Raw genomic sequence first — 23,860 nt, forward strand, 5'->3', positions numbered from 1 at the left:
AAAATTTGAATTAAAAATCTATTTGTGCGCTTTTCATATTTTTCAAGTGCAAAAAAGAGATGTCGTCAACACCGGTCACCTTGAAAGCTGTACAAAGTGAAGGTACGTTATTAAGAAAAGAGACGATGAAAAAAACGGAGAAGCAAGTGGGTGGAGAGACATATGAAGAAAAGAAGGAAAACGACTGAACGCGGCAACGGACGTTGGCGGATTGATTGGTTTTGATAAAGAAGAATGTTTTTATATGCGGAACAAAACGAGAAAGCTTCGGCGAATCATGAGAAGAAGCGAGAAATAGAAATAGAGACGCGAGAATTGTGTTTCGGTATTCGAATTGCCGCTTGAAAAAGTTTGTCGCGCTATGAGACCCGCGTGAGGAAAAGAATGCGCCTTTAAAGTCTACAGTAGTCAATGAGCAACGTAACAATTTTCAATTTTTGGAAAATAAAATCTTGGTTTTTTGAAATAAAATTAAAACAATTTCAGTCTCTTCACAAACTGCAAAATCGTCGGAGGCGGAAGTGAAGCGATGTGAAGATCTCATCCTGACTTACTCAAAACAGCTCGCCAAAGAAAAGGATATTACTGGAATCCGTACACTTGTCGAGTCGATTCGCAGTTTTTACGATCTAATCGGGAAGGCAAGAGCCAGCAAGCTGATTAGAGATATCGTTGAGCAAGCTCTTACTATCGAGCAAGGGAAACAAGAGAAAGACGAAAAAATAGATCTTCTGAAAAACTGCATCGAATGGGCCACTTCTAATAAGAGAGAATTTCTACGACGCAGTCTCCAATCTCGTCTTGTTCGTCTCTACAACGATGTGCGAGAATTCCCACAAGCTCAAAAACTTGGTCAAGAACTTTCGAAAGAGTTAAAGAAGTTAGAGGATCGCGAACTGCTTATTGAAGTTTCAGTAGAGGAGAGCAAGAGCGCTTTTAATCTCAATAACTTGAGCAAAGTGAGTAGTATTAAAATCACGGTGTTTCGCTAACTAGACATTTCCAGGCAAAAACTGCACTTCTGACTGCCAAAACCAGCGCCAATTCGGCAATTGCTTCTCCACAACTTCAAGCGGCTGTCGATCTGCAATCCGGTGTTTTATACTCAGCCGAGGAGAGAGACTATAAGACTTCGTATTCGTACTTCTACGAAGCATTTGAGGGATTTTCGAATATTGGAGACAAAATCAATGCAACTGGAGCATTGAAGTATATGATTCTTTGTAAGATCATGCTCAATGAAACCGAACAACTACCATCACTGTTGGCAACGAAGGAATTTCTTCCATATCATTCGAATCTAAGAATCATTGCTATTCGTGCAATGGCTGATGCATTCCGTAAAAGAAGCTTGAAAGATTTCATGAAAGCATTGGAAGAACACAAAAAGGAGTTGGTAGAGGACAAAGTTGTAGCCGTGCATTCTCAGAATCTGGAGCGTAATATGCTCGAGAAGGTAATAAAAGTCAGGGTAATAAAAATAAGTATAACTGAACAATTATAGGAGATTTCTCGTGTTATTGAGCCCTACTCAGAAATAGAGCTGTCCTACATCGCGCGAGTGATCGGAATGACCGTCCCGCCCATCGAGAAAGCAATAGCAAGAATGATTCTGGATAAGAAATTGTTGGGGTGAGTAGTATAGAAAGAAGATTGAAAGGGAAAAGAATAAGATGCGGCGCCATGTTGTCATGGGAAAAGCAAAATGTTGCCTCCGATTAATGCCAGAATGAATTATTTTTGACATTGCAGGAGCATCGATCAACATGGAGACACCGTCCTCATCTATCCGAAGGCTGGAGCTACGAAGCAGTTCACTCAAGCTTTGAGCACAATTAGCAAGCTAACGAAGGTATCGAGCATTGCAAAACTCTCGTAGTTTGTCCAAGTAATGTTTTTCAGACCGTGGATGTCTCATACAACCGCACCAAGGCGATCAAATGATTTCTCAAGAATGTGTCTTTCCATAAATCGTTTATCCTGCTTCTCTTTTATTAATTTGTTTAATTCCTGAAAGGAATATAGTTCATTTGCTTGTTTGTTGTACCTGTATTTTTTTTCAACGTTTTTTTCCGTTTCTTTTCCTTCGATTATTAAAAATCGACATTGTTTTCCTCCAGCGTTCGCCTGCTCGGCCATCGATCAATTCTGATAAGATAGTATTGCACATACAAAAACTCCGCCTTTCCCTCTTCATGCTCCCATTTTCACTTTGTTTCCACCTCTAACCGCATTTCTTTCTCATTCCCGTGATGCAGCCAAGACGAATCAAGTTTGATTCGGAAGTGCTCGATGGACAATTCGCAGGAAACCAGCTGTTCCAATTTGTAAACTGTTCAGTTCTCCGAGAAGATGGGCTCAAGAAGGAGCATATTTGGATTCGAAATGGACGGATTCTGGATGAGAGAACAGTATTTTTCGAGGAGAAACGAATGGCCGATGTGCAGGTTGGAATTCATTGTTTATTAATTGAAAATATAAATATTGATTTTCAGGTTGATTGCTCCGGTCTGATTCTTGCTCCAGGATTCATCGATGTTCAATTGAACGGTTAAAATATTTATGAGAATTTCCTATGAGTTTTAATTTGTTTTCAGGAGGCTTCGGAATCGACTTCTCCACCTATAATTCAGATGACGATGAGTATAAATCAGGACTTCTTACAGTTGCGAAACAGCTTCTAGCTCACGGAGTTACCAGTTTTGCACCAACAGTCATTACCAGTTCTCCAGAGACCTACCACAAGGTAATTCTTGATTCTTTAAATTAGGCCGATAAATTTTGTCTTCCGTTTTTTTTTCTATCTGTTCCTTTCACTGACCGATGTCCATCGTCTTTCAATCCTGCGTCTCCTCCCGCTTGTTTTCTCTCACCATTGAGTTTGTTTTCGTCTCGCTCGACCGGAGGCGCCAAGCCTTTTTGTCCCCTTATTTTATGTGTGTTGCTTTCGGTTTCTTTCTGGGATCTTCTTTGAGTACCTTTAACTGAGAACATTTTCAGAAAATGTATATTGAACACAAAAGAAAGAGAGAAGCATTCACTTTTCGATGACTAACGTTTCTTCTCTTCGCTCTCTCCAATTTCCCTATTCTCACAGTCAGTCATCATGACAGTCATAGTCATTGCCCTGTACATGTGTTGCCCTCCTAACCACCACACCCGCCTTCTCTCCTTTCCCTTCTCTGTCTCTCTCCCACCGCACTTTCCACCACGACCACATTTTCGAACGTGGATTGTTATATATTCAATGAAGAGAAACTAACCAGTCTGTATAAAAGAGGAGAGTAACAGACAGCCAAATACCAGCCCACACGCCTGATCGATTTGTTTCATAACCTTTATGAAGAAGCTGACTAACAACATCATCTACCACTAAACGTTTGAACTCTCTCTCTCCTCCATCATTTTTTCCTACCCGTCCTGTTTTCGTGCCTCTTTGTTTGCCCTCCCCTTCCTCCGCTTTGTTCTGTTTTTTATTCGATCTCATTCCAAAGACGCCCTGATATATCACAAATTCTTAGAGTTCTTACAATTTCCAGGTTCTCCCACTACTCGAACGAACGTATGCGTGGTCAGAAGGTGCTGGAATTCTCGGTGAGTCATTTGATAAGTTGCATGAAAAATAGAAAGCTGAACAAACTCGAGAGATATTGAAGAGCTGGATCAAAAATTGTGACGTTGTAGGCGAAACTTTCAGAGTATCTCTTTTTTTCTATATTTGCTCTGAAAGATTTTCTTATCGCCTGTCGGACATAACTACGGCAGAACTGATAAGATTGGCGATGCGCTGAAGTGCATTGAGAGAATAAGAAGAAGAAGACGACAACTAATTATCGTCTTTGTTATCTGAAACTTTTTTTTTCTCTTCTTATACTCTAAATTTCCAGGTGCTCACCTCGAAGGACCATTCATTTCGGCTGATAAACGAGGATGTCATCCCGAACAGCTTGTGATCACATCTTTCGGATCAAATCCAGCTGAAACGATTGAAAATATTTATGGAAGTACAAAAAACATTGCGATTGTCACCATGGCCCCTGAACTGGAAGGAGCACAAGAAGCCATAAAATATCTTGTTGCTGCTGGAACAACCGTCTCTGTTGGACACTCTTCTGCCAAACTTGGTCCAGGAGAAATGGCCGTGACGTCTGGAGCAAAGATGATCACTCACTTGTTCAATGCCATGCAATCGGTGAGTTTTTCTTGTTTCGAAAAAAATAACTAAGAATTAATGATATGACTCATTAGTTTTATTTTGAAAAAGAACTATTCAAAGTTCATTCAAACTAATTTTGATTAAAAAATATATAATTTCCAGTATCATCATCGCGATCCTGGACTTATCGGACTTCTGACTTCTTCAGAGGTGACTCCAGATCATCCGCTCTACTATGGAATAATCTCCGATGGAATTCACACTCACGACTCAGCACTTCGAATCGCATACCATACCAATCCCGATGGTCTTATTCTCGTAACAGATGCAATCGCTGCTCTCGGAATGCCTGATGGAGTTCACAAGCTTGGAACTCAAACAATTCATGTGAAAGGATTCGAGGCGAAACTTGATGGAACAAACACGACTGCTGGCAGTGTTGCGAGTATGCCATATTGTATTCGCCATCTTATAAAAGCCACCGGATGTACCATTGAGTACGCTCTTCAGAGTGCAACTCATAAGCCAGGTTAGTTTTCAACTTTGAACTATTCTAAATCTTACATTTTCTTTTTTCAGCAACTCTTCTCGGTATAACTTCTGAGAAAGGTACATTGGCCGTGGGAAGTATTGCTGACTTCGTATTGATCGACGAGAATGTCGACGTCAAAGCAACGTTCTGCTCGGGAAGTCGTGTCTTTCTCAATAAGGATTGAGATTCCTTGGTATAAACAATTACTCCAATGACTCGAACATTTTGGTTTCATTTTACATTTCCCAAGTACCTATTCATTGTTTCAATTTTGTGAATAAACAAATAAATTTCTTTATTATCAAACTTTCCTTCGGTGCCTGCAATCTTTATAGAGTTGTTGCTCTATTTCCTTACCTTTTTGCTCACTTTTATTTATTGTGTCTTTTTAGTAAATTTTCCCTTTTCAGGTCTAGATGAGTGAGGAGGAAGGCCGTGAACGGGCGGTGACGGCTGAAGGAGATGCGGAATCGATGAATGATGGGAGAGCTTTGGTACAAACACCCGCAAGAAGTGGTGATGTTATCACGTACGTTGTATCTTTACTAGATTTTCTTTTTGATTTCAGTGTCACTATTTCAGCCCCACCCGTGCCGTTCTGACCCTCTCGAAATCCATGTTCAATGCCGGTTGTTTCTCGCTTCCATACGCATGGAAACTCGGAGGACTCTGGGTTTCTTTCGTGATGTCATTTGTCATTGCTGGTCTCAATTGGTACGGAAATCACATTCTTGTCAGAGCCAGTCAGCATCTCGCCAAGAAATCTGACAGAAGCGCCCTTGATTACGGTCATTTTGCGAAGAAAGTTTGTGACTACAGTGATATAAGATTTTTGAGAAATAACAGCAAAGCAGTCATGTAAGTGTTCGGACAATCCGAAATCTTTTGAATTTATCTCATTTTTCAGGTACTTTGTCAACGTGACGATATTATTCTATCAGTTGGGAATGTGCAGTGTTGCAATTCTTTTCATTTCGGATAATTTGGTAAATTTAGTCGGTGATCATTTGGGAGGAACTCGACACCAACAAATGATTATGATGGCCACAGTCTCATTATTTTTTATTCTTCTCACAAATATGTTCACAGAAATGAGAATTGTTTCTTTCTTTGCACTCGTTTCGTCGGTTTTCTTTGTGATTGGTGCAGCAGTTATCATGCAATTCACTATTCAGTAAGTTACAATTTAGTTTATTGAGTTAATAAATTGTTTTTTTTTTCAGACAACCAAATCAATGGGACAAACTGCCTGCATCAACTAATTTCTCTGGAACAATCACTATGATCGGAATGAGTATGTATGCATTCGAAGGACAAACAATGATATTGCCGATTGAAAATAAGCTCGATAACCCAGCGGCTTTCCTTGCTCCATTTGGAGTTCTCTCGACCACAATGATGATTTGTACTGCATTCATGACAGCACTCGGTTTCTTTGGATATACTGGATTCGGTGATGCGATTGCTCCAACTATCACAACAAACGTCCCGAAAGAGGGATTATATTCAACTGTCAATGTATTCCTTATGCTTCAATCTCTTCTTGGTAATTCGATTGCCATGTACGTTGTCTATGATATGTTCTTCAATGGATTCCGTCGGAAGTTTGGAGCAAGATTCCCTAATGTTCCGAAGTGGCTCTCAGACAAAGGATTCCGTGTATTCTGGGTTCTTGTCACATATCTGATGGCTGTGTTGATTCCAAGGCTGGAAATTATGATTCCATTGGTCGGAGTTACCAGTGGAACTCTTTGTGCACTGATTTTCCCGCCATTCTTCGAGATGATCACTTTCTGGACTGATTGGAAGGTAAGAACTTGCGGATAAACAGGCTCACAGACATCTGAACTTAAATTTTTCAGGTACTCCTCACCCATCGCCAACGTATGACAAAGATTTTCATCAACTGCGTTGTCATGGCGATTGGATTTTTCGCCATCATCGCTGGAGTCTACACAAACATTTCCGCCATCATCAACTCATTCTCCCAACCGGAGCCTTGATTTCTGTATCAGAAACAAGTTAATTTATGTGTTTCATAATGATATCATTATATTCTTCACCCGGTTGTCATCTTGACTGACTTTTCACAGTACTTTTCTCTCACATTTTCGATCATTCCATCCACCTCGAATTGTTAATCCTCCAATTTTGAAATCACCGGTACCATAGTTTCCACTTTTTCACACTTTATGTACATTTCAATGTTTTTATTCCCCACTAGTCACTTTGTCTTCCCACATGCGAACTGGTTAGTCTTCAAATTTTTTATTGCATTTAAAACTATTTTTTATGTGATTAGTATTTTATTGCCTGTTGAATTCCTTTGAATTATTCTGTGATGAATGCATCAAAACGATTTTTGAATGTTGTCGAGAAGAGTGTACGGTAGGTTTGAACGTTTTCAGGGATAGGATTGCAAGCTAATGAGACATTGTCACATGGATAGTATTCGGAATACTTGAGCGGTGTTTTCGAGTGCACTGAAATTCGTGGATTACGAGGGAAAACTGACGTTGAAACTCACAGTATCTAGCTCTCATTGCTCCACCCAGAGCCGCTGATCCATCAACTTCAATGGTATAAACTGACATTTCAAAGACATCGGATAACATCTGAAGGAGTACGGTGTTACGTGATGCACCGCCCGTAACTAGAATTCTGGATGATTGCGACTTTTTGAATCCCATTTTCTGGGTGTAAAGGTGTTTGAAAAAGCATTGACTTTCGAAAACTGCTCGGGCGAATTTCTGGAAAATAGTTACAATGTAGTCAAAGATGAACTGTTTTTAAGGAATTACCGATATACAGTACCGGTCAACAGGTTATGGATTTTGACCGTTTTCAGTTGAAACTGTCCAACTTTGAGAGTGTGTCATGATGATACTGATTGTCCCATCAAATAGATTTTTAATGAACTATACAGATTGAAAAAAGAGCTTCATTTTAGTAGTTGACAACTTTTTTGCACGAGCACTCCCTAGAGAGTTATGGTCATTTTAAGACGACATCTCAAAAATCACTCTATTTTGCACTGAAATTGGTCAATTTGAGGGGGAAATTACTACAAAAAAGTTGTCAACTACAAAAATGAAGCTCTACTTTTGATCTGTTTGATTCATTAAAAACCTACTAGGTGTGAAAATCAGAATTACCATGACAAACTCTTAAAGTTGTACAATTTCAATTGAAAATTGCCAAATTTCTTAACTTTTTGACCGATACTGTAGTTGCTCACCTCTGGACTCTTTTCCTTCAACTCTTTCTCATCCATTTCGAAAGTATAATCTCCTTTTAATTTTCTCGGAACAATTTCGTCTTCATCGAAGAAGAATCCAATGAATCCATCATTTCCAACTGGTGTCTTTTCCATTATTTCATTCCATTTCTCCCACGAACTTCCATTCATTTTTCGTGCTCTTTCTCTAGTAAGTGACCCATTTTTGAAACTGAAAACATACTGATTGGACTATGATTCCGGTTGATTTCACACCTACCAAATCATTGCCATGTATCCACTATTTGGAGCGAAATGAGAGAAAACGTGAGCATCAGTATTCGGTTTGAAAGTTGGCGAAAAGAAAAACACGGTATCACTTGTACCCAGAGAGATACCAATATCCGTTGGGAGTAAGGAGAGACCGGCGAGAGAAGCTGAAAGAGGAAAATGAGAACAACTGAGGTTATCAATAAAATGATATCACTGACCTACTAGGGAAGGTCATGGAGTCAGTTTGGAGTTATGAGACGTGACCTATATCATTGGAAAGCTGAGAAAACGCTGATTCCAAATATATATTCACTTTTTGATCTCGAGTCTTGGTATTCGAGAAAAAGAAGGTCAAACTTTTGAAAAATGTCAAATTGTTACCTTTCTGACACGCTAATTTTTTTTATTTTTATTTTTTTTATTTCCGATTTTTGGCCTTCTTTTTCTCGAATACCAGATGTCGAGGGCAAAAACGGAGTATATATTTGGAATCAGCGTTTTCTCAGCTTTCCAATGATATGGGTCTCCAAACGGACTCCATGAATTTCCCTAGATAGATCAAAGAAATTTCACGAACTTACATGGATTGTCCCCTAGAAATGGTAGAATCATGCAGTCCTTCGGAATCCCAAACCGGTGTGTCCAGTACGAGTGTACAGTATCCTGAAAGACATCGGGTTACGGTAGGCTCAAGCAATTCGAGAGACATGATGCTCTAGAGTATTCAAACTTGATAACCAATGTACTCACAATAGAAGTCATTGGAGAAACGAGTTCTCCCAGTTTATTCTCAAGTCCTGGAAAGATGAAATCAAGTAGAGATTGTTCCCATTTTTCAGTCTGTAAACACTTTATTTTTTTGAATTTCGACAGGGTTTCAGAAAACCTCAATATTCATCAAATTCATTCCACTTCCATCTGTGAGATCAATTGGAGCATACTTTCCAATAAGGAGAGAAGCGAAGAATGAGGAGATCAAGGAAACTCGCTGAAAATCAGCTATCAGAAAAGATATTTTTCAGATAAAATTTGCAAATTGTCGTAAGAAATTACACCTCATCGTATGAAAAATCTTTTAGATTCCCATTGCATACAGTACCCAGTTTACCTACCTCCGTCTCCATCCAAACATCTTTTTCCTCATTGACAATCTTCATAATCTGTGCTCCACTGAATCTGTGATGAGCTCTCGATCCAGTTATCTCGGCCATTCTCTTATCTCCTCCAACATAGTTTTCCAGTTGTTGACACTGTCTTTCTGTGCTTGAATCCATCCAAACTGGGCTATTTTCGATGGAAAAACATCTCTGCAAATAGGAAAAAGAAGCCGTTATGATTAGCTTCGTTTAATAAAGCAGTTCTCGGAAAAGGTGGAACACGAAGAAAACAGATTACGGATTATTGACAAGTCTTTTTTTGGGTAGTTGCTCTTGAACATTTCAAAAAGATACTCCCATATTCTAGTAGAACATACAGACAGTACCGCTCAAAAAGTTATCAACTTTGGCTGTTTTCAGTGGAACAAACTTTGATTGTGTATTTCGGTGTCACCTGATTGTCCGACAAATTTTATTTTGTATAGGCGCCTATGGAGCAAAAATACCACATAATTTTTGTAGTTGACAATTTTTTTTTGTAGAAATTGTACCTTGAAAGCTGCATGTCATTAAATCCATTTCTCCCTGAAACCGACTAATTTCAGCGTTTATAACGAAATTTTGGAGCTTTTCACTTTGACAACCTATAACTTTCAAAGTAGTGTTCCTACAAAAAAATGATCAACTACCAAAATTATGTGCTATTTTTGCTCTGTCCAACGCATACAAAATTAAATTTATCGAACAAACAGGTGACACCAAAATACGCTGTCAAACTTACTAATTTTCCACTGAAACAGACAAAGTTGATAACCTTTTGAGCGGTACCGTACATACAGTACTCACCTTTAACTGATCAATCAAAGACTGCTCTGAATCCAAATTTTCTAGAATTCGCTCTGCCCCTTTCTTCCAATATACCGTCCCATGTTGTTGTGCACACCCAGATATTCCACGTAGATTCTCTGTCCATCCATCTTTTTTCAACTTTTCAAATAACAAATCGATTGATTCAATCCACATGAAAACTGGAGAAGTGATGACTGAACCGTTTTTATGAACACCGTTCTCTGTTCTGGAATATGACATATATTTTGATGGAATATGGATAAGGCTTGCCCAAATGTTTTGAGTTTTTCATGACTTGAGAAATTGATGAAATCGGAGTGAACTGCTTTTCCATCTTTGTCAATTATCACTCCTTTTATCTGAAATTACGGTACTAAAACTTGTGGCATAAAATATTGTTTATTTTTTCATAAACTCTGCGATCTCACCTGCTGCGTACTCAAATCGATTCCTAGAAAATGATCTGTCATGGTAGAGAATCTGAAATATTGAAGATAACCAAGAAAATTCAAAATCCAAAAAAGATCAAACCCAATTCAAAGATCATTCTCCCCAATTATTCGTCATCATTAAAACAAAGATCACTCATTACTTTCCCTATTCAAACAAAATCGAAAACTCTCTTTTTTTCAAAAAAGAAACTGAACTTTGATATGAGGAGAGTTCAAAACAAGAAAGAAATGAGCTCTCTTGAATGGCTTCATTCAAATTTGAATCTCACGTTTTCAGAAAGAAATGTGTTTTTTCTCGGTGCTGGTATTCTAGAAGTTTCGAAATAAGGTCTTCAGATAATACTAGATATAAAGGGAAAAGTGTGAATGGATTAGAGGATAAGAGAATGATGAAGAAACAAATCTAGAGGGTAAATGATATATTCATAACCCAGGTTTGCAGATTTGTGTTTCCGTCTGAATTCCATAACGCTTATGTTTCAATTCTGCAGCCCCGATTTGGAATAAATTCCGAAAAAAAAACTTTTGGATTAAGATCGGAAACTATTCTCACATGGGAATGACCCAAGGTGAAACGCTGGATTTTCTTAGATATTTTGGGAAATAATAGCCCTTACCCCAACTAGAACAAAATAAAAATATTACGTGCCCCTTTTAAGTTTCCAGAGAATGGCAGACATAATTCCATTTTTTCGAATTTTTCGAGTTGAACCACTTCGAGACATCGTAACTCGGTCAATTCAAGAGCAATCTTTTCAAACTAAAATGTAATCGCAAGATATAGATTAAGGCTTCATAAAAGGTAAAAGACTCATGTTTCCAGCTGTGACTCCCGAATTACTATAAATGAAAATGTGAAAATTTGCACTTCTCATGAAATCAGAAAGTGGTCATTTTCGAAAAAAGGTATTTGGGAGACTATGTCTATCCGATTGCAAGTGACAAATAAGGAATATATACGTATTCAAATATATAGCTCACCTTTCATTCTAGAGACTTATTTTCATTTTTTCAATTTTTAAGTTCAACTTCATGTATAGGGATACGTGTGATTTTTCAACTGTAGAGTTGATCAATTGTTCTGAGCAAAAGGTATACTGACATTTAAGCGTAATATAGTTTTTAAAACATTGTGATTGCCGTCTAACTAAAAAAAGGGAGAATTCACTGAAAAACGCGGAAGTTATTTTTAACGAATTGACGTACCCCTATACATGAGGTTGAACTGAAAAACTGAAAAAATGAAAATAAGTCTCTAGAATGAAAGGTGAGCTATATATTTGTGTACGTATATATACTTTATTTGTCACTTGCAATCGGATAGACATGGTCTCCCAAATACCTTTTTTCGAAAATGAGCACTTTCTGATTTCATTAGAACTGCAAATTTTCCCATTTTCACTTGTAGTAATCTGGGAGTCACAGCTGGAAACATGAGTCTGTTACCTTTTATGAAGCCTTGGTATATATCTTGCGATTACACTTTGGTTTGGGAAGATTACTTTCGAGTTGACCGAGTTATGATTTCTCGAAGTGGTTCAACTCGAAAAATTCGAAAAAATGGAATTGTGTCTGCCATTCTCTGGAAACTTAAAAGGGGCACGTAATATTTTTATTTTATTCTAGTTGGGGTAAGGGCTATCATTTCCCAAAATATCTAAGAAAACCCAGCGTTTCACCTTGGGTCATTCCCATGTCAGTTGTGTCAATTGTCTTTGAGTAAGCAAAGTTCCGATCTCTCTAATTCTGTGTTTATCAGTATTCAGATTCCTTAAACACTAACAAGGAAAGTCTTTAGAGACGCGGCTTTCAAACAGTCTATAAATTTGAGGCATAGGTACTTTCGATTACGGGAAGTTTATTTCTGCAGTCAAAACCCTGCTAAATGTGACTACGATTCGAGTTATGAGCTCTCAAACTTTTCATATGGGTAAGATTTTTCACATGGATACTATTTGCCGATTTGAAATCAATGTGAAAACTCTTAACCATATGAAAAGTTTGAGAGCTCATAACTTGGCTCGCAGACAGATTTAGCTGGTTTTGATGGCAGAAATGGACTCGCCGTAGTCGAAAGTACCTATCACCAAATTTATAGACCGTTTGAAAGCCGAGTCTCTAAAGACTTCACTTGTAAGATTTCAGATTGATTCGTGGATGTGTGCCCGGATGTCTTATCAACTGCAAAAGGGAAGTTCTATTGTTATTCTACTCGAACACATAGTTCATGATTCTGTCTCTCACTATCATTTTTATCTCTTGAAAACCTAAATTATTTTTCGGAAGTTATTGTGGGTCAGGTCACTCCGTGCCACACAAAAAACCTTTCTGATCTTTTCACTTTTTGTGTTTTGATATATTTACCTACTCCCTCTCTATCCCTCAACTCAACTTCCTATTTGACACCTCTTTCTCGTTCTCTCTAATGTTCCAAAAATCTATCTACAGTAACCTCTCGACTCGCTCATCACTTCCTCATCTTTTTCTTCAAAAAACCGCTCCCCTAAAACAAAGATAACTTTTGAAACTAGCCGATCAGTCGGAAGGAAAAGAGAGAAACACTTTTTTCAACATGCTCTCATTTCGAGAGAGATAAAACATGGTTAATGTTTTCTCTCGTTTTCTTTCTGTTCGCTTGACAGCTGTCCACACAAATCTACTCTTCCAATTCCTTTGTTTCCCGTGTCAACATTTTTTTCTTTTTGGATTTTTTTACATCGAAAGTTTCATTAGAGAAGTGAGTTACTGCTACTAGACATTTTGAAATTTAAAATATTCAAGGACTTCCGAATTCTTTTGAATCTAGTCTGATCAGAGTGGAGTCTAGTCTAGTTTCCTAATTTAAAATTCTTAGAAATCTTGATTTTTACTTGGTATTTTTGGTATGAAGACAAAATGAGCATTGGTGCGTGAATTCAGATGAAGTGACGCTAATTAGTCTGACGTAAAAGTTAGGCTCCTCCCAATTATTGGAATTGTTGTGAAGATTTGATTTAAGTTTACGAAAAATGTAACTCTTTTGAGGAAAAACTTTGTCCTCGGGAGTAGATTAGGCGTTTTCAATATGTACCAGTTTTAATACGGATAGTTCTAACTCGAGATATACTTTTTCTAGTTATTAACTAAAAAGGTACCGTAACCATTGTGCTTCACAGGAAAATCGAGACTGAAAAAACCGGGTTTTTATGAGGAAATAGGTGAAAATAATCACAGGTTTCTTCCGGTCTTTGAAAACGTATTTTCTATTTTTGATCAGAACTTGTAGAACCGCCCGGATCAAAACAGGTACGAACAAGAACCGATTCATAATCAGAATCAGAACCGAAACGCTATATTTTAGCTATTAGGCCTAGATTTGAGAGTTCTGACTAGTTCTGATCCAGGCGGTTCTAATTTGGACGACTCTATTTCGGATGCAGTTCTGATTCGGGCAGTACCGAATATTCGCCGGTGAAACATCGGAGTTTTTCGATGAAGACATGTAAAAAATTTTCACCGGTGATAAAGTACCGAGTTTTCGCCGGTTTCATATCCGTTGGACCACACTCCTCATACTGATTTAAGTCATCTGCTATCAGAGCACAAATTGTGTTCTCGTTGAAGAGACATCTGGACAAACAGACAAACCGACAGACATAACTCCTTCAGATCTCTCTTTCTAGGTGTCCTACTAATTTGTTTTCTCACTTTTCATTGCTCTCTTCCTCTCCCTTTGCTCTTTTCTCTCTCTTTCTGCTCATCTATTTTTCCCGGCTCCCGTGTGTCGTCTACTACCACAAATGGGCTCAATCATGCGTTGTCTTTTCCCTTGTTTATCGATTCTCAACCCCTCTCTCTCCTCACTTCTCTTCACTTTTTCACCCCCGGTGTGTTTGTGTTTTTCCCCGTTTTTTTCCACATTCATTTCTCAATTTTCACTCTTACTCTAATCTCTCTGCACTCTCTTATCTATGCCTTATCTCTACGTTTTCTCTTAAAATTTTCAGGCATGTCTGAAAAGAAAAACGTTAGTTTTTGTTTTTATGTGTGTGTCTATCGTGACATGTTCTATTATAAGAAACCCAATCATTGATAAATTTTATTGCCGTGGTGGTCAATGAAGCTCAAGAAAGTGATGTGTGAGTAGGTCAGAACGAGTGACACGCAATGGCAGATCACTTACAGTAACCCCCTGCAATCTCATGCGTGTCAATTCTGCTACGTATTCATTTCTTCTTGGACTATTTCCGTCTTATCCTCTCACATGACTAGAGATTAGTTCACTATAACAAGAACTCTATTATATTCGAAATTAGCCAGAAAATAGATTTCTTTATGGTTGAAAGGCTTCTCGGAAGCATGTTATAGCTGAAGAGATTAGAGGAGATTGTCCCGAAAAGTGTCTAGTGTGTTCCAGAAAGGGTGTGGGTTCTGGTTACTACAAAATTTGATAAAATTATAATTTAGCGTCAAAATTATGTAATATTCGAGAATTTCTAAGTTGCAATGAACAGGAGAAGTGAAACTTTCAAATGTTGAGTTTCTGCAATCGCGCTCTACTGCACAAGTAGTTCCTGAAAAAGTTCAATTGAGCGCATTTGCAACCTTTCCTCTTTCAAAACTGTAGTAAAAATAGCTAGAAGAGAACTTTGGACTCGAAAAAAAGGAGTTTGTGTATGAGCAAATATTCCAAAAAGTAACAAGATGCAACATGTTCTGAGTTAAATCTACGGAAAGGACACTGAGAAAGTCGTCTTTCTTTGTTTCTCTAAATCTCTCATAGTTCAAACACTCTCTCTTCTTTTCCAAAAAAAAACTCTTTTCTTTTTTAATTCCAACAAGTTTTCCCTTATTCCACACCCCCTTTTACCACGTGTCATTTCTCTATATTTGTGTGTCAGAATATCGGATTACACCAAACCAATAAATCCAAAAACACAATAAAGCGATGAGAGAAAAAGAAGTTATTTATGATGATGATGAGACGAAGAATGGATAATAAAAATGGAAGAAAATGAATTAAGAAAATTGGATAAATAGTCAAGAAAAGATAGAAGAGAAATCGATGAGAGAAGCGAGAGAAAAAGAGAAAAAGAAATTGATACACATTGGAATACTTGGGGGGAGTGATAAGATATGATTCCGTTCTTTCTTCTTCTTCTTCTTTTCTCTTTTTTCATCGGACATGCGCAACCTGCTTGCCCCCTTTACGTGCGTTTTATTACTACAGAAGTTTTTGAACCAAACACGTTGACAGTTCCGCGTTTCTTGATCTCAATGAGAGTGGTCTTCTTGCGTTTTTCATCTGGAAAAGCCCGTTTATCGAGCTTTATTTCGGAAAAAGTGGGCATACTTTGAACTGATAGAAATCTAACTTTTTCTTGAGTAGGCGATAACTATTGCTTTGGAAATATCGTGGATTTCAAATGGAGTTTTAGTCTGTCGATTTTTACTGTATTCAGATGGATGTCAAGAGTTTCTGATACCGATTATTCTGGAGAAATCTTTTTCTACATTACGGTGACCAGTTTTGCTCAGTTGCGTGCTTTTGCGCATCTATAAATTCTACTATTCTTCACCTCCGTGTCATCTTCACCGTTGCTCTAGTTCTACAATTCATAATTTGTTAACGTAGTTGTGAAAATACTAAACGTTTTGATCTACCTTTGAAGCCAGCATCCTAGAAAAACACAGCCCTTTCCTATATAAATTTTTCCCCACCCACTCACGGTTCATCAGATTTTCTAGTTCCTCAAAAGTCTCACCGAACTTTTTCTCGTAATGTTTTTCTTTTTGAATTCATCTAAATAATCTACGATAATTTCCTTTACTTCCCACTCATCATTCCCCTTTTTCTCATAGAATAAAAAACAAACATCCCTATTATTGTTTTCTCGCTTCCTTTTTTTCCTATTTTCTCAAAGTCAGAAGAGGAATAATATTCTGAAAAGAAGAAGAATCGAACATCTCTTTTTTTCTTCTTTCTCACTAATCGGCTCACCGTCTCGACACGCCTTCTTTCCCCCTTTCTTCTTCTTTTTTCCATCCTTCATCGTCGTCGTTTGGTCCCAAAAGCGATTCTTCATACTCTTCGAAAACAAGTAGTCGTCGTCGTTTTTCTCCATCTTTTTCCTCTTCATCATTCACTTTTTCGCACCTTTCTCCCTGTTTCCGGTCTTCATGGCGCCACGACATCACTTATCAGTTAGCTCGCTCTCAGAATTCTTTATAACGACAAGAAGTAAATATGTCATGTGGCTTTTCTACCAACAAGTTCATCATCTTCTTCTACTTATTTTTCGTTTTCCTCTAAATATTCCTCAACACCGTCCGTTTTTAAGCAAAGAGACCAGAAACCACATGAGAAAAAACACAAAAAAACAGCCCATTAAATGATTTATGATTATCGAAAATTCATTATTTAGTGTTAATGAGAGAGTGCGAAAAATACGACGAATTGGTTTTTTTTGACGTGTTAGGGTTTTAAAATAACGGAGAAAAGCTGAAGCTATATTTTTAATAGTTTTTAGTTACTTATTCGGCACGAATTTTGATAAATTATCGCAATTTTACAGATTAATGCTAGCTTAATAGCAGTTTTTGAATTCGCGCGCAAAAAAATTCCGCAACACGAACTACGTACAATGCATTAGACATGACGAGCAAACACTCAAAAATGTTTTTTTCAGAACTGATTAAATTTGTGAATTCTCCCATCATTTTCTACCTTTTTCGAATATTCGCCCATCGAAAACGCCTTTTCCTATCCTTTCCACTCAATCTGTAATCTCTGAACTCTCAACTCTTCGTTTATTTTTCTATTCGTCTTGATCCTTATTTTTACTGCTCATTCTTCTCAAATTTATATCTCCTCTGATTCTTTCTTTTCTTCAGTTTCTATTTTTGTTGTAAATACAATATAACACATCGAACATCTGTCAGTTGCTCCTGATCGAAGACTGCTGTTCTATCTGGAACTACAGTATCCTCGTGCGTCTCTCTTTCTCTTTAACCACACAGGGGTGCGAGGCGTAAGGTCCGCAACGAAAAATTTTGAAATTACCGGCCGAGTCGCGATGCGTGTGCGTCGCGTTTTTCATCGAAAGATGCGACAAACACACGCTAAACTTGAACTTGGCACTCAGCCAAGTTAGTTTTTGGCACCGTGCCAACCGCTGAGCGACGGAGCGCGTTTAAGCGACCTTGCGTTTTGCACCCCTGTGAACCAGCTGTTCGTTGTCTACTAAACTCTGTTCTCTCTTTGTTTCATCATTTCCGATTTTCCGTGGGAAAGGGAGATCACTTTTCATCCGAAATCCCGTTCAATTCTCTCTCTATCTCGGTCTGCTTCTTCTCTTTTCCATGTGTTCTCTCTAATTGACTGCGCCCTCCTCTACTCCCAATGCTCTTTTCAATATATATTCTCGTCTTCTTCTTTTTTTCTTTTTCTTCGTCAGCTGGCAACCAGCCAAACGCATTTATTCATCATTTCGTGTGTTTCTCTCTCGCCACTCTCTCTACTATTCCATCTCTCTATTTTTTTCTCTCCGTTTTTTCTCACTTCTCCGCCCATTTCCTCATTGAACTTGTTGTTTCTTTTTTGTCTTTTTCGTCATTTTGTTCCCTTTCCCACCTCCTTCCGACATATTTTGACAGTGCATCACAACCAACAGGAAGAAGAAAAAACAAACAAAAATTGTTCGGTGCGGGAGAGGAAATGCCTTCCCAAACTGGCCCATTTTCCTTTTCCATTTTTCGTCTGACGTCACAATTTGCTCCTGATTCCATTTTTGAAGCTCTTCCAAAGCCTTATTTGTGTTTTTTCTCCGCTTCTATCCCAGTTTTCTCATCAAACTAAGTGCATTTTGTTGACCATCGCTTCCCGATTTTTAAAAATGTTTTCTCGAGTAAGCATTGAAGAAAATTAACAGAAAGGTTTCTTATTTTGTGTGTCTCTCTGTTATCAGCTGATTATTTTTCGTTTCTCTGCCTTATTTTTGGAGCGATAATGAGAGGGTGTGTGTATGGCAAATTGATTGTTGTCCCTTTAAGACACCTCTTTAATTAGAGTGTATTTTCCTGTTTTAAAAGGCCTAGACGACTGAAAAGTTTTCTGAAAATAATGTAGTTTTCGAACCAGAATTTTCCGATGGTTTTTAGTTTCTGAGAAGTTGAAAATTAGCAGTCTAGACAGCTGGTCCCCGAATTTTATATAATTTGAATTATCTTCTATTGGTTTGGAAAACCGAAGTTTTTCTTTTCTTTTCTATGTTATTAACTAATAATCAAATCAATGTTCTCTACTGAAATAGTCTGATAAAAAACTGAAAAACTGAAAACCCAGGTTATCGTCTCTTTTAATCATCATTCTCACGCTCTCTTATCAAGCTCCAATTGGGTTTTGTTGGTCAGAAAACATTTTGATTTCATGTTTTCCATTCATGATTCCATCTTCCCTCCCAGATATTTTTTTCCCACATTTCTTTTCCTACAGAATTCTGATTGTGTTCTTTGTAGTTGACTCCTGTAGCCACCAAAATGTTTCATATTGCATTCGCCTCTTATTCATGCGTAAGAGACTTCCGTGAATTTTATAGCGGGAATATTCCGAAATTCGAGTCGCCACCAACCAGCACGAACCAACTCACACGTCATCATATGAACTCTGAAGTCATCTTCTTTTCTTTTCTCTTCTTTTTCAGAATCCTCTCTGATCTTTCCAACTTTTCAGCTATCAACCTTTGACTTTTACCTCTATATTCCTCTCAATAAACTGAACACTAAAAGATAGTTCTTCTTCTTCTTTTTTTATTATTATTTCATCACCACACTAAACCTCCCCACGTGTAGTCTGTGTTTGTTCCCTTTCACCAAATTTCTCACAAATTCCTCTATCACCACGTCATTAAATCATCTGGTGCGCGAGGAGGCGCTAACACTGTCACTTTTTACGGTCTCTACTTGCCGTTTCTCGAATAAAGGCGAAGGAATCGTGTTGGTTCCTATGATAGTTGGTCATTCATTCCGAATCGGAAAAGAAAAAAAGGCGAAAAAAAAGGAGAGAGAGTGTCAGATCGCGTGTGCGCACACCACCTATCTCTCTGATACTCTCATTCCCCAATTCGTTATCATTTTCATTCTTCCCTCTCTTCCTCTATTTCATCGTCATCATCATATCGCATGTGATGGGTTGACTTGGAATATGAATTCCAGAAGTAGAAGAAAAGTGCTTCTGCGTTTCTTCGTCTCTCTCAGTGAACTCCAAAATGATAAGAAAGAACTGTTTCTCTGCGTCTCTCAATTGAACAATTAGAGAACCACAACTGGACATTTCTGATGACCCAATGCACTTGTGTTCTGGCTAGCCTTATGACAAAACACAACAAAACAGGTGACCGTGGGAAACCAGGTCGGGTTTCCCCTCTCAAGACGAAGCACAAGAAATGAAAGATGAGAGAAAAAGAGAGAGGGAGAGTTGGTACGTCTGGACTCTTTTTTGGGATCAGAAGGACAGATTCGGCTCGTTAAGAAAGATGATCATAAGACACTTTGTTATTGGTTGCCTAGGTGTTTTCGTCTAGATCTATTTAGAGATTGCTCGTGATAGAAAAATCTTAATAAGGGGTTTGCTCTGTTTCGTTTCTCCCGATAGATACCTTTCGCTCTGGTGGTCACAGATTTCGATACTGAGATATCATTGAATTTTTTGAAATCTGTTTGACGTAGAGCTTGTCTAGACAATGCACTTCTCCGTCTAATACATTAATGGAGATCAGGCCCAGACCTTTTTAATTTTCTTTCTCATACCGATGCCGATTTCTTGAATTCGTGAAGTACGGGATTATCTGGAGAACCACAACTTCCGGAAGTGTTCCGAGGTGTTCTTTATAAACAACCGTAATCCATTTTTCTAGTCTCAACTTTCCTTGTTTTTTTTAAAAATTTCAACTATACTCTCTCATCCTGGTATCTAATTCCCCGAGACTTAGTACATCTTATTTAATATCATAACAAATCCTCTCTCCTCTTTCCCTCACATCCGATTAATCTACCCTTCTCTTCTATCCTCCCGACCACGCCTTTCTTCTTCTCATTTCTCTAACTTCCGCCTCAATCTCCCATCTCTTTCTTTTCTCTCTCTCAATTAATTGAAACAAAAAGAGAGAGAAAAGGAATGGAAGGTGTTCTTCTCACACGTTGATATGTCTCACTCACTGATGCCCCGCCCACATTTCTTTTTCTCTCACTTGTCTTTGCTATCGACACCGTCCCCCCTCCTCCTCTCTTCAGCCAGCCCCCTCATCTCGAATTCTGTCACTTTTTGGTAGTGAGTCGATGTCGTCGGACGGACGCTACTGAATTACTGATGTTGGTGTCGTGCTACTGCTTCTTCTTGCTACCACCGGTGGTGTCATTCATTTTTAAACGATTCTCGTTCTTTTGCTGCTTCATCCTTTTCTAGAAAAATGTCTCTCGCGGTGTCCTAAAGCATGCTACCAGTGAGGCGTCCTCCTTCTTCTCATAGAACCTTCCAGGAAATCCTCTCGGTTATTTATTACCCTTCTCTCCTCATCCGACACCGGGTGTCCTTTCATTTTTTTTCGAGCAACTAGTAGTACTTGTAGTCATGGCTCACCATCAAACGCCCACCTGCTCCAACTCCCCTCCATGGGCTCAGGGCGTTTTTCTAAATTTAATTTGTGCTTCTCTAACGAGCTCTTTTTCCCCTTCATTTCTCTTTACTACTTCTTCATCACCTGCCAACCACACACTCAATCACCATGTTTGTATGTGTCGTTGTCATTTTTAACTTGTTTATTTGCTACTGGAAACTATTCGAGTTTCGGAGCTCAAGTGACTTTTCCTTTTGTTTTGAAAATTTGAAAAACTCAGATTTTGATTTTTTCGGATCGCTGTGTTCGATATAGTATTCTGAAGAAAGTTTATTCAGAATTCCTTATAAATCGTTAGAATTCCAACAATATCATGATCTGTTCTTGAGATCTGGAAACGCGACTGAAAATTCCTAGATTCAAGTAACACCTGAATTGAGGTTGTATTATTCATCTCATCATTTTCTGGTCACAACACACACATACATACACATACATAGACATTACTCAGAACGGAAGAAGAAACGATAGAATGTCGAAGGGCGGCATAGAAGAAGAGAGGAAGAAGCGCCCCCGAGATGTCGCCGATCCAATTACTTTTCTATTGCTGCGTCTCTCTTGAACTCTCGTATCCATCGTCTTTCTTTTCGCGCACATCTCTCAATTCTCTCTTTTTACTCGCAATATATTCATTTCTCTCATTTGGAATAAAATGGATTTTTGCTTTGTTTTTAACTTTTTATAAATGCATCACTACCCGGTGTTCCCTTTTTCATTCTCCCTGCGTCTCGCATCTCTCCTCGCCTTATTTCTTAAAATGGGCTGCTTTTTTCGTCTATTGCCTGCTACCAGTCAGTCAAAAATGGGCGCTTTAGTGAAAAACACCCATTGGGAATAGAACCACAGAGCTTTTTTGTCGTCGTTTTTCCCCCGTCGTTGTCATCTTTTTCTCTTTTTTCGTAGAAATTCTCTATCTTCGTCATGACCTTTCGCACTTAATAATGAACTTTTCTTTTCAGAGAAGAAGAAACGGAAAGAAGAAGAAGAAGCGGAGCATTCCTCCACTAAAAATAAATACAAAATAACCACGAAACGCCGCCGATCTTCTTCTGGATTATTCGCCTCATCTGAATTCCTGTACTACTCACCCCATAAAAAGATCGTATGTTCTATGCTAGAATTGCGTCGAAACTCTTCACCAACTACCATCACTCACCACCTTCCGCCGACACAGACAATTTGTGCGAATTCCGCGAGAGGTAAGTACGCTCTGTTCGTTTTTTTAACATTGTAGTTTTCTTGATTTTCATTAGAGCTTTCATTCTTTTCCTGGTGCTTACGTGGCTTTTCTGACTCATTTTCTCTCTCTCATTTCTCTCTAGTTTTCTGATATGTATGGCTTCTTTCTATTCAATCTCTCATTCTCTCTCTCTCACTCGTCATAATCGTGTTTTGTAATCTATAATCCGGCTTAGCTTCTTCTTTTACTGAAGTAGTTTTTTGATATGTATATGAATACAAGATAAGGATAGGATAGAATGAATCGAAACGGTTTAGTCTTAATCAGAAAGCAGTTTTTCTAGCCTTCCGGAACAAAATCCGTTCCAAAACTGATCAAAAATCTGTTTTGGTTGAAATTTCAATTTTTCAAACCATCACCTTTCAATGTGAAATTCTGAGTTCTCCCCAACCGAAATACTTTTTTTGACATATTTCTAGTAATTTCCATGTACATGGCTTACCAAATAGTTCTAACACTGTATACGTGTAGGAATGAAGCCGAAAACTGTCACCTATTTTTCGATTTTCGCTCTCCCATAACATTTTTGCATTATTATTCCGAAAAGAAGAAAAAGAAAAACCGTATTTTTAATTGTTTTGTCCCCCCTTTTATAATAGAAAAGAGAGTATCAGAGAAATGAAATTTCGTGTATAAAAGCAAAGGTTCTGAAGGGTGTTATTTCAATCGTTTCCAGGTGACAGCATCCATCATCACCACCACCATCATCATCAAGCTAGCGGGTCGACTTGTTGCGGAGGCATGACAGGTAAGCAAACGTTTATATCTCTGAATTCATAATCTCAACTTGTTTTTTTTTCAGTATTCACAGGCGCAAATGCCACAAAATCTCCTTCAGAACCGTCTGCAAGTCCGACAGTCTGGAGAAAAACATCACATCCTCCTCTCCATTTCAACAATAATGAGACACGGAATCGAAATTTACAGATGCAATTAAAGAATCGAGGAACGAAAGATGATTGGGGAGCATCGTTGAGATATGACATAGAAGAACCGGTGAGTTGAGAAGAAGACGTGGTGACCTCTTTTTGTTGGAGTTTAGCGTGGAAATTGACATGGAAATTAGTAAAATCATCCATTTTGAAAGTTCTGGAAAGTTAAATGACGCAAAATCTCGTTGTGACTTATTACATGCTTATTATCGTTTTGAGATGTAGATCTCAAACTTCGTCGAAGGACGCCAAATTGCGAAATTGGGCGGGCTTTACATAAAAGAGGCGGAGTCAGAAATTATGAACAAACCCCTTCAAGATAGTTTTTTGTTGCTTCTTCTCGGCCTCCGAATTTACGATCCACAGTGTTCTGAGGGTATTTTCATTCACATTTCCCATATTGGTCTCTATGGTTCTCTCGACTCGAAAAGTTCAAATTCAACATCTGTCACTATTTTAG

The 23,860-nt window shown here is 38.3% G+C and overlaps 4 protein-coding genes across 4 annotated transcripts; 3 read left to right on the top strand and 1 right to left on the bottom strand.

Annotated features, from left to right (window-relative positions):
• Positions 1-59: 59 nt before the first annotated feature.
• GCK72_009283 (uncharacterized protein) lies at positions 60-1,944 on the top strand (the record flags this gene model as incomplete). Its single annotated transcript, XM_053727299.1, has 6 exons — positions 60-102; positions 487-959; positions 1,007-1,456; positions 1,505-1,632; positions 1,753-1,852; positions 1,903-1,944. 6 exons carry the CDS (start codon positions 60-62, stop codon positions 1,942-1,944), a joined length of 1,236 nt encoding a protein of 411 aa, XP_053586876.1.
• Positions 1,945-2,252: 308 nt separating this feature from the next.
• On the top strand, positions 2,253-4,872 carry GCK72_009284 (uncharacterized protein; the record flags this gene model as incomplete). Its single annotated transcript, XM_003098104.2, has 7 exons — positions 2,253-2,447; positions 2,496-2,550; positions 2,598-2,746; positions 3,540-3,594; positions 3,888-4,192; positions 4,319-4,685; positions 4,736-4,872. 7 exons carry the CDS (start codon positions 2,253-2,255, stop codon positions 4,870-4,872), a joined length of 1,263 nt encoding a protein of 420 aa, XP_003098152.2.
• A 232-nt stretch (positions 4,873-5,104) lies between these two features.
• Positions 5,105-6,691, top strand: GCK72_009285 (uncharacterized protein; the record flags this gene model as incomplete). The annotated part of the gene is made up of 5 exons (XM_003098168.2): positions 5,105-5,217; positions 5,271-5,546; positions 5,596-5,862; positions 5,912-6,497; positions 6,551-6,691. The coding sequence occupies 5 exons, from the start codon at positions 5,105-5,107 to the stop codon at positions 6,689-6,691; spliced, it is 1,383 nt and encodes a 460-aa protein (XP_003098216.1).
• Positions 6,692-7,019: 328 nt separating this feature from the next.
• GCK72_009286 (uncharacterized protein) lies at positions 7,020-9,452 on the bottom strand (the record flags this gene model as incomplete). The annotated part of the gene is made up of 8 exons (XM_003098143.2): positions 7,020-7,171; positions 7,216-7,438; positions 7,927-8,137; positions 8,186-8,342; positions 8,760-8,841; positions 8,929-9,018; positions 9,065-9,166; positions 9,291-9,452. The coding sequence occupies 8 exons, from the start codon at positions 9,450-9,452 to the stop codon at positions 7,020-7,022; spliced, it is 1,179 nt and encodes a 392-aa protein (XP_003098191.2).
• Between the last annotated feature and the right edge of the window lie 14,408 nt (positions 9,453-23,860).

This window comes from Caenorhabditis remanei, chromosome III, assembly GCF_010183535.1.
Source record: "Caenorhabditis remanei strain PX506 chromosome III, whole genome shotgun sequence".
NCBI lineage: Eukaryota > Metazoa > Nematoda > Chromadorea > Rhabditida > Rhabditidae > Caenorhabditis > Caenorhabditis remanei.